We start from the raw sequence: 10,387 nt of genomic DNA, 5'->3' as shown, positions 1-10,387 counted from the left end.
GGGAGGAGAGGAGGAGAGGAGGAGAGGAGAGGAGGAGAGGAGAGGAGGGGAGGAGAGGAGGAGAGGAGAAGATACGAGAGGTGAGGAGGAGAGGAGGAAACAAGAAGAGGAGCCGAGGAGGGGAGGAGTCTCCTTCGATAAAAACGTTTCGCAGGAGTTTGAACTCCAGCGCTCCTCGACCCGCCGTCTCGCGACCCGAGGGTTGAAAGGAGCGGCGTTCCTCTCCGTGTGTCGAGGATGACTCTCAGCTACTACCACAGCTGACCTCAGCTCAGTCACAGCCATGTTCCTGCTGGCTCAGGCTCTGTCTGTGGCGGCCATCTTGAATCAGGTTGGCTCCAGACGTTCATCGAGTCGAGTGTTTCAGCAAGGTCTGTTATCAAAATATCTTGAACCATCAGATGTAGATCTACAACTGATTAGGTTCCAATTTAAAATGGCCGCCCCTGCTATTTATCTAGATATGGAGCTGCAGTCTGGTTTGGTAGTAGCTGAGAGTTACGCCCCCTGACCAACGCCGCTCTGACGGCGGGAAACTGGGCGGCGTGCAGGTAAACCGTTCGACCTGCGGCAGTGACAGAATGAAGTCGTACTCGGCCGCTCGCTGCAGTCGGCGGGCGCAGAGCAGAGCCTCGTCTCGCTCCTCATTGGCCAGCAGGAGTCGTGACATCAGCGCCTGGTCTCGGTCCTTCTGAGCCGCCAGCACCTCCTCCAGCACCGCTGAGGAGAGAAGGAGACAAGGAGGCAGGAGACGAGGAGTCAGTTCGAGTGAATCCAATATGTTTCTCCTCGGACTGACCGACCAATCAAAGCGGAGATCATTATTACCACGCAGGGGGGTGAGTTTCCACCAATATTAACTCAGAAATGATTGCAGCTCATCTGAGACCAGCGGCGGCGGTTCAATAACCGCCGCTGCCGTTCTTCGCCCTGATCTCCCGCCGCCGGAAAGCCGGGGAGGAGCAAGGATGTCTTAACGAGCCAATCGGATTGAAGAAGGCCGCCGCAGCACAAAAATGGCTTCAACTCGGCCAGTTTCACAGATACGGAGCTGAAATTTGGCGTGGTAGTAGCTGAGAGTCATCCGTAACACACTCTGAGCTCTTAGCATAAAGTCTGGCATTAAAGGAGGAAATATTAGATACTTTTAAATAAATACTTCCCTGAATCTGTGTTTGACAGCGGAGGAAGGACCGATAAAGACACGTATTTGAAGCTCCTCACATGTGGATCTCTCCCACTGCTGGGCGTAGGTCTCCTCCTCCTTCAGCTCCACCTCCACCTCCTTCTCCAGCAGCTCCTTCTCCTTCTGAACCAGCTGCTCCTGCAGCTGAGCAAAAAAAAGAAAAACCATCACGTAGTTTTCATCCGTGGAGAAGAGCTTCAAATCATGACAGACAGAGAATCAGGGGTCAAAGTTCACCGTCTTTCAGGACATGAAACCGACCCGGTCTTTATCAGGTTCTGAGACCTGAAGTCAGCAAAAACAACAGATTCCACCGAGTCTCAGAGGATCAGGATCAGGTTCTGCTGCTCCGGAGCTACAGGTGTTAACACAACGCCAGGGCGGAAAGACATCAGCAATGACCTCAGAGAATCAACCTGAGAGGGGTCAAAGGTCATTTTGTCCATCGTTCTACAGAGAGGATGATTATTCACAGGAGGAAACCGCTGCTGATCTTCACCCTGAAGGTCAGACCTTGCAATGAGCTCCATCTCAGACTCTACAGGCCTCAGTCAGCAGGTCAAAGGTCAAAGGAGGAACCAGGAGCAGAACCAGACCAGAGGACAGATGTTTACCCAGAATGCACTGCAGCTGTCAGCACGGTGGTGGAGGGCTGATGGTGTGGGCTGATTCTGGAGTCAGATGTGACAAACAGGACAATGATCCCAAACACAGCAGAACGGTCCAGAACCAGAACCAGAACCTCAGAGAGCTGAAGCAACACTGGAAAGAAGAGTGGGCCACAACTCCTCCACAACCAGGAACCCACTGAGAGTTCTGCTGCTGGAGGAGGTTCTGGTTCTGCTGGATGTTGAATAAATAACGACTCGGTGGAATCTGTTTTGGGTTAACTTTAGAACCTGTTAAAGACCCGATCAGTCCCCTTACATCCGGTGATGTAAAACCTCAGAGTTAACGGGTCGACTCACTCTGCTGTTGAGTTCTCTCAGAGCGTCCAGCTCCTTCAGGAGAAGCAGGACGTTTTTATCAGGATCGAGATGCTGCGGTCGAGCCGGCGCAGGGATCTGAGGGCTGCGGAGCAGAAAAGCCGTCAGAGCGGTCCGAGCTGCGAACACAGATTAATACACCTCCGACAGATAAAAGAGGTCATCAGAGTTCAGAACTACTGAAGGAGCTGCAGATTACACACAGCTGAGACCTGTCCCAGGTTCTCCTTCTTCCAGGAACAGTCAGGTCCAGAGTTTTAAACCGAGACGTCCCGGGTTCTGTTAGAGCTCAGAGCACGCGCTGGGGAGGACTCTCAACAACCACCACACCGAGACTTCAGCTCAGAACTCCTGCAGCCGTCTAAAACCAGGTCAATCAGGCGATTACTTCCTGCGAGCTTCGTTAGAACGGGTCCCGTGGTCCATGAGATATTTTACTAACAGACAGATGGGGTTAACTCTCCAAGTCGGCCATCTTTGTGTTTGCAGAGGTCAATTAAAATCCATCCAGTGGTTCAGAGACGAGCCGGTCAGTAACGGGTCGGGTGTGTGTGTGTGTGTGTGTGGGGTCAGGTGCTTTAAAGCGAGGCCGTGGCCTCACATTATCAGATGTGCCGCTCGGCGCCGGAGGCAGCGGGTTTAATAAGCAGCGACTGATGTTCGCGTGTAATTCTCTCATATCACTATAAAGGTCAGGCTGCTTCTTAGCGTAATAAAGCAGTTAAATAAGGAGCTGAAATAAAACCGACACACGATTCTGTAATTGACTGTTTCTGACTTTATTATAGCAGCTTTATCTAATCAACCTCCCCATCTTCAACCTGCAATTTCTTTTACTATCCGTCTATTTCTGGCGCGCCCTCAAACACTTCAGCTAACCGAATCGAATCTAAATTTAACGGCTCAGGAGAGGAGACGTATCCACGCAAATTATACAAACTGCTAAAAGAAAAAAAAAGATGAGGTTTCAGTGAAAAGCAATAAACTTTTTAATAAATCTTTCTGTGGTGAGGCTCTAAACATATCACATTAATCTGTTTCAAAAATCACACAAAAACTTCACATTATGGAGCTTTCAATATTACCAACACTGGCTTTTAATTGTGTAATAATCTGTGAAAAACTGCGTTTATTTTAGGAACGAAGGTTCTGCTGGTCCACATCGTTTCCTCTGTGGAGGAGCAGAACCCTGGCGAGGAGCCTTGGTTCCATCGGAGGAAATATAACAGGACCATCGGTCTCCTCGGTCTGAGGCTCCATGGAGGATCTTCCTCATGGGTGAGGGTGATGATGAGAGATCAGAAGGACCTCAGCATGATCTGAAACGGTCACCAAGAAGACCATCGGAGACGCTGTCATGGACTGAAGGTCCCCCTGCTGAGGAAGAACCTGGTCCAGAACATCCAAGGTCCCGGGTCCAGAACATCCAAGGTCCCCCTGCTGAGGGAGAACCTGGTCCAGAACATCCAAGGTCCTCCTGCTGAGGGAGAACCTGGTCCAGAACATCCAAGGTCCTCCTGCTGAGGGAGAACCAGGTCCAGAACATCCAAGGTCCCCCTGCTGAGGAAGTGACCCAAAGAACACCAGCCCCACAATCAAGCACGGAGGTGGTAACATTATGATTTGGGACTGGTTTTCAGCTGAAGGAGACAACTGCAGGACAACTTCAGTGGACAGAGACATGTGCCGTCAAACCTTGGACCAGAACCTGGATTTTTACCTGCTCTGGTGGAACCACCTACCTTCTGCAGACATGCAGTCCTCATGGCAGGGGTGTCCACTCCTGGTCTCGGAGGGACACTATCCTGCATGTCTGTTTAATAACTGGATTAAAGAGTAACGTATGGTCTCACCTGTCCTCAGCGGAGACCAGCCGTCTTCTCAGAGCAGGACTCAGACCTCCAGATGCTTCTCCTTCGTCTGAGGAGAAGGGAGAAGGCTCTCTGTCTGCCTCCATCTCCCCTGAGACTCGTGGAAACTTGGAGGACAGCGGAGACACGGGGCTCCTGTTGGACGGAGGGGACGCTGGAGACAAAGACGTCCGGTGAAAGGCAGGAGAAGGAGAGCAGGACACTGGAGACACCTGAAGGGCTGAGAAGCAGTGAGGAGTCAATGGGGGGATATTTAACGGGATTCTGTCTGTAAATCACATCTGGACGGTCGGTTACCTCGAAGCCAGCTGTTCTGGTCCGGGTTTGGGCTGGTTCTGGTTCTGCAAACCATATGAGACACAATTATCGCGCTGGAAAAACTTCTGGTTCAGCTCAGCAAACAAACATTAGGAAGGACAAACGTTCTCCTTCAGGATCTTCTGTCCGGGAGCAGAGTTCACCGTTTTATCAGCTACAGAGAGTCATCTGGGTCCTGAAGCAGCAAAACGGCCCCAGATCATCAAACTACCTCCCCCATGTTTGACTGTGGGTTTGATCTTCTTCCTGTGTTAGTTTTTGATGCACTTTTTCTGCATGAAACCAGGTTTGAAGAACTTTTTACCATAAATAAATGAAATAATTTAAAAACTAATTTCTCAGGTTCTCGTGTCTGATATTTGTTTGTTGATTTGAAACAATTAAACGTTTAAACGTGACAAAAAGGCAACAAGAGGACCTCCAACGGTACATGATGCACAAATCCTGAGCAGGAATTTCCTTTCAGACAATGACCCTGAAATCAATAGGGATCATCCCCAACCCATGAGGTGTCCAGATGTGCAGTTTGACATTCCTACGTTACACGGGTGCAGAGTTAGAGGACGGACAAGGTTTCCACAAAGGTGTCACCTGTGACCTTTGACCCTGAAATCAATAGGGATCAACCCCGATCCACGAGGTTATCAATTTAGAGCTCGTACAAGAAATTGTGCACAAAAAGACGGCCATCGCCGTGACATGATCTGTCCCGTTTTAGGACAGGTGTATAAATACATGATCACCCTTCTGTATGAGCGTCATGCTGCTCACCTCTCGGCGTCCCCGACGGGCAGACGCTGCCGCAGCTCCGCGTTCACTCCGGGATTAGCTACAAAAATAAGAAAACAAAAACAAATTTACTCCCGGGTCGCGTTTCTGATGTGAAGCTCCGTCAGAAACGTTTAAAGTTCCTGACATCATTACATTATCGCCCGCTTTTAGCTTTTAGCTCGAAGCTAAAAGCATCTGTCAGTTTTCGAGACACTGAGCTGATACGGCGGCGGGCGATATGCATTCCTTCCTTTTCATTTTAAATGTTCTCCCTCCAACAGGACTGGGAATCAGTAGTTTCACTTGATAAGCAGCAGAATTACAGTTTAACGCAGCTTCGTTTCTTCTTCACTTTGAAACTTTTCTAATTTCCTGCCTTCCTCCTCCTCCTCCTCCCTCCTCCTCCCCGCGGTTCTGATCTTTTTGTGGACCCAGAGCTAATTGATTGCAGCAGCACTCCTTATTATTCATGTACAATTACAGATGTGATAATGTGCTTAAATCCTTCTAAATGACCATTCATGCCTCACGTTCGCTTTGAAGTCTCGTCAAAGACGGAGAAATCTGCGGAAAAAAGGGAAAACACAAAGGCCAATCAGGGAAGCAATCTGCATAAACCAATCAAAGGAGAAGGGGGTGTGCGTGCCCCCTGCCTCCGCTCTTCATTTTTGTGGAATATCAAGTAAAAGTGCGCTCATTTTTTAAGCTGTGTTTAATACATTTTGTGCAGAAAGTTTGGAGCGGTGAGAGCCGGGTGTTCCAGCTGACTGCATGAATATTAATGATGGCGTTACACTGATTAAAGAGGCTTCAAGTCAAATCCAACACAATCCGCCTGTGATCTGGACCGCCATCGCCACGCCGCCGCCACGCCGCGCATGAATTTAGATACGGACATTAAGCCAGGGAGGCGTTCAGAGGACACTCACACACACACACACACACACTCAGGGGGAGAACATACAGTAAATATGATGCACGACACGCACGTAAACACGGCGGGATCAGCTTTAAGCTTCCTGCTGCTGCAGCCTCACATCCACCAGGACAGAAACAGCAAAAAGAATCAGCCGACAAACAGCCGAACGTCCCCCGTTTACTTCAGCTACGGCTCTCTTAAAGGATCATCAATTTAAAAAACTAGCTTTACTTGAAGGAATGCATATCGCCCGCCGCAGCTGGCGTCCCGCCGCAGCTGGCGTCCCACCGCGCGGGTTTCAGGTCAACACCTGCAACTGATGAGCCGATTCAAGATGGCCGCCACAGCTAACAGAGCGCAGATACGGAGCCAAGATTCGCTGTTGGAGTCTGTCTGTTAGCAAAATATCTCACGGACCAGAGGACTACATGATCACCCGCCGTTCAAAGCACTGAAAGAGCCGAAGGTAACGGCGGGTCGTTAGCAGGAAGTGAAACATCAAAGAGCGTTTAGGAGAGTTTGATTTATTAATTCTTTGAAGTGTTTCAGGATCTGATCTGGTCTGAAGACCCGACGGCCCGCCTCTAAGGGTTCTGGGTTCTGGTTCCTCGTGAAGGAACCGGGTCAGCTGACTTCACTGGTTCCTGATGGGAACCAAAGCCCAGTTCCAACGAAGCAGAACCTGAGGTTCTGAGGTTCTGAATGAACGAGGCAGAAACTGAGGAGCATCGAGGGTTAAAGGGCTGAGAATTTGGCTTTCGGCTGTTCGCAAGGAACACAAGCCAGGGTGTGTGTGTGTGTGTGTGTGTGTGCGGACCACCTACTTAGCAAACCAAAGAGTGTTAAATAATAGTGTTGTCCCTCTCTCCTCAGTCTTTGTCTTCTTCTTCTGTCATTTAAAGCTGCAGTTTACGAAGCGCCGGAGAAAAGCAAATTTTAAAACCAAACAGCCAGAGGAGTCCCCTCCTCCCGCCTCAGAGCTCAACGCCGTGCACGCCGTGCACAGCGCACACGGCGTGCACGCTTCCCGAGCCGGTCGGACGGGCAGCGCCGCAAACAGAACGCAGCGGTTCTAAACCCGGATTCGCCCGTTAGAGGAACCCGTCTCCTCCGTTAAACAGAATAATTATCAGCTGGATGACGGCAGGACGAAGGTTTCTGGTTTTCTTTCAGCGGCCATTTTCATCTTTGCTTAAATTCTGACAGCTGAAATGTGCTGAAGAAGTGTTATTAAAAGCTAAAATGAGCCGAAAGCTAACAAGAAAAATACGAGATTAACGAAGCAAAAGGCGAGAAACTGAAAGGAATAAGCTAACAGCTAAAAGTTGAAAAATGCTACATAAACAGTGAAAACATCTAACACTAGCTAAAAGTATCAAAAGGCTAGCTGAAAGCTAAAAGTAGCTCATAGCTTAAAAGTAGTAAAATGTAAGCTAATACAGGAACAGGGACTAAATGTATCATGAGGCTAAAGGTACCATCAAAAGGATAGGTAAACACTAAAAGTAGCTAAAGGCTAGCTGAAAGCTAAGAGTAGCATAAGAAGACAAACAGATTTCAAAGAAACTGAAGAATCTTCATGTGTTTCTGTGGGGAAAATATTTGTAAATAAAGTTAAATATTTAGAAAACCTGAAGTCCCAGCACCTGAATCAGCTGAACGAGCCGAAGGATTCTATTTATTAAAAGCTAAAATGAGCTGAAAGCTAACAAGAAAAATACGAGATTAACAAAGAAAAAGGCGAGAAACTGAAAGGAATAATAAGCTAACAGCTAAAAGTTGAAAAATGCTACATAAACAGTAAAACCAGTAACCACAAGCTACAAACATCTAACACTAGCTAAAAGTAGCTGAAGGCTAGCTGAAAGCTAAGAGTAGCTCATAGCTTAAAAGTAGTAAAATGTAAGCTAATACAGGAACAGGGACTAAATGTATCATGAGGCTAAAGGTACCATCAAAAGGATAGGTAAACACTAAAAGTAGCTAAAGGCTAGCTGAAAGCTAAGAGTAGCATAAGAAGACAAACAGATTTCAAAGAAACTGAAGAATCTTCATGTGTTTCTGTGGGGAAAATATTTGTAAATAAAGTTAAATATTTAGAAAACCTGAAGTCCCAGCACCTGAATCAGCTGAACGAGCCGAAGGATTCTATTTATTAAAAGCTAAAATGAGCTGAAAGCTAACAAGAAAAATACGAGATTAACAAAGAAAAAGGCGAGAAACTGAAAGGAATAATAAGCTAACAGCTAAAAGTTGAAAAATGCTACATAAACAGTAAAACCAGTAACCACAAGCTACAAACATCTAACACTAGCTAAAAGTAGCTGAAGGCTAGCTGAAAGCTAAGAGTAGCTCATAGCTTAAAAGTAGTAAAATGTAAGCTAATACAGGAACAGGGACTAAATGTATCATGAGGCTAAAGGTACCATCAAAAGGATAGGTAAACACTAAAAGTAGCTAAAGGCTAGCTGAAAGCTAAGAGTAGCATAAGAAGACAAACAGATTTCAAAGAAACTGAAGAATCTTCATGTGTTTCTGTGGGGAAAATATTTGTAAATAAAGTTAAATATTTAGAAAACCTGAAGTCCCAGCACCTGAATCAGCTGAACGAGCCGAAGGATTCTATTTATTAAAAGCTAAAATGAGCTGAAAGCTAACAAGAAAAATACGAGATTAACAAAGAAAAAGGCGAGAAACTGAAAGGAATAATAAGCTAACAGCTAAAAGTTGAAAAATGCTACATAAACAGTAAAACCAGTAACCACAAGCTACAAACATCTAACACTAGCTAAAAGTAGCTGAAGGCTAGCTGAAAGCTAAGAGTAGCTCATAGCTTAAAAGTAGTAAAATGTAAGCTAATACAGGAACAGGGACTAAATGTATCATGAGGCTAAAGGTACCATCAAAAGGATAGGTAAACACTAAAAGTAGCTAAAGGCTAGCTGAAAGCTAAAAGTAGCATAAGAAGACAAACAGATTTCAAAGAAACTGAAGAATCTTCATGTGTTTCTGTGGGGAAAATATTTGTAAATAAAGTTAAATATTTTGAAAACCTAAAGTCCCAGCAGCCGAATCAGCTGAACGAGCCAAAGGTTTTGATTTAAACAGCTAAAACGGCAGAAAGTCTGCAGGAGGAGTTAGGAATAAACAGAAACCAGGAAGCCATCGTTCAGCCGATGGTTAAAACGTGGAGACGAGTCTGGTTTCCTGGTTTCCTGTTTTTCAGTTGAACGCCGTCAGGACCTTTTACTGGACTTCCTCCTGAGGGGGAACAAGCACTCCTTGGATGGATGCATATCACCCTCAGATCAAACCCCATCAGCTGGAATCACTGTTTAAAGAAACACAGCTCCCCCTGGTGGACAGACTGACTCATTACACCCCTAACTATTTAAAGCTGATTCTAAAAGGATTTTAAACCAAATATTTCACATTAAACTGTACTTAAAACATCAGACACACAGTAGTACCTGAGTACTGATACTTCAGCAGAAAAATAAGCTTTTATTTATTTGATTTACCTCTGTACATGTCCACCAGAGACTCCTTGAGTTCCTTGCTGGGGCTCCATACGGACCGGCCGCTCTCCGAACTGCTTTCACTGGAAAACAGAAAAACATGTGTTCACATCTGGACACGCCGGGAACGTTTACAGAAACTTCAAACCGACCCGAGCAAAGAAGAAGAAGAAGAAGATTCAGATATTCACCGGAGAGCGACGGCGTTTACCCGTCCGCCTTCAACACACACACAGGTCAGACCAGTTTAACTACCAGTCAAACTAGTTAAACCGACTAACCAACCGGTCTCTGGAAGGATCCGATCCAAGGTTTCCTCAGGTCACACAACAAACAAACCGGATGTTTTTCTACCTGAACGTAAATCTGACCAATCAGAGCCTTCGTTGCTGCTCGCAGCTGACAGACGGGTGACTGCCGTATGTTAGCAAAATATCTCAAGAACCACTGGACAGATTTCAACAAAACCTCCAGGAACCAATCACTGGATGGACGTCTATAAGTGATTAACTTCTGGAGTCAATCCGACTCAAGATGGCTGCCACAGCCAGTCAACCTTGGCGAACAAGGAAGTGGCCATATTTCTGTCAATTCAACAGACATCCAGCTAAAATTTGGTGTGGTAGTAGCTGGGAGTCATCCTGAACGTTATTTCCATGTTTGGTCACGACGCCATCATCACGAGATGGTCGGGCTGAAGGGTGGCGGGCGATATGCATTCCTTCCCGGGGTGATCTTACTTCAGCTGCTGCTGGAGGTTAAAGATCTTCCTCTTGACCCGCTGCAGGGCGAAATGTATATCCATAGATCTGCTGCTG

General features: G+C 46.7%; 1 protein-coding gene across 1 annotated transcript in view; it reads right to left on the bottom strand.

The window, feature by feature from the left end:
* mipol1 (mirror-image polydactyly 1) overlaps positions 1-9,776 on the bottom strand; it is a gene marked incomplete at its 5' end in the record, with an annotated part of 53,209 nt that extends 43,433 nt beyond the window's left edge. The window contains 9 exons of the mRNA XM_037977955.1: positions 594-720; positions 1,225-1,330; positions 2,155-2,257; positions 4,026-4,263; positions 4,341-4,384; positions 5,133-5,190; positions 5,663-5,696; positions 9,573-9,652; positions 9,761-9,776. Of these exons, the coding sequence (XP_037833883.1) occupies positions 594-720; positions 1,225-1,330; positions 2,155-2,257; positions 4,026-4,263; positions 4,341-4,384; positions 5,133-5,190; positions 5,663-5,696; positions 9,573-9,652; positions 9,761-9,776 (806 nt within the window). The remainder of the gene's footprint in view (positions 1-593; positions 721-1,224; positions 1,331-2,154; positions 2,258-4,025; positions 4,264-4,340; positions 4,385-5,132; positions 5,191-5,662; positions 5,697-9,572; positions 9,653-9,760) is intronic.
* Positions 9,777-10,387: the final 611 nt, after the last annotated feature.

Source organism: Kryptolebias marmoratus, linkage group LG10, assembly GCF_001649575.2.
Source record: "Kryptolebias marmoratus isolate JLee-2015 linkage group LG10, ASM164957v2, whole genome shotgun sequence".
Lineage (NCBI taxonomy): Eukaryota > Metazoa > Chordata > Actinopteri > Cyprinodontiformes > Rivulidae > Kryptolebias > Kryptolebias marmoratus.
Note: the sequence above shows the minus strand (reverse complement) of the source record. Positions and strands in the feature narration are given on the sequence as shown.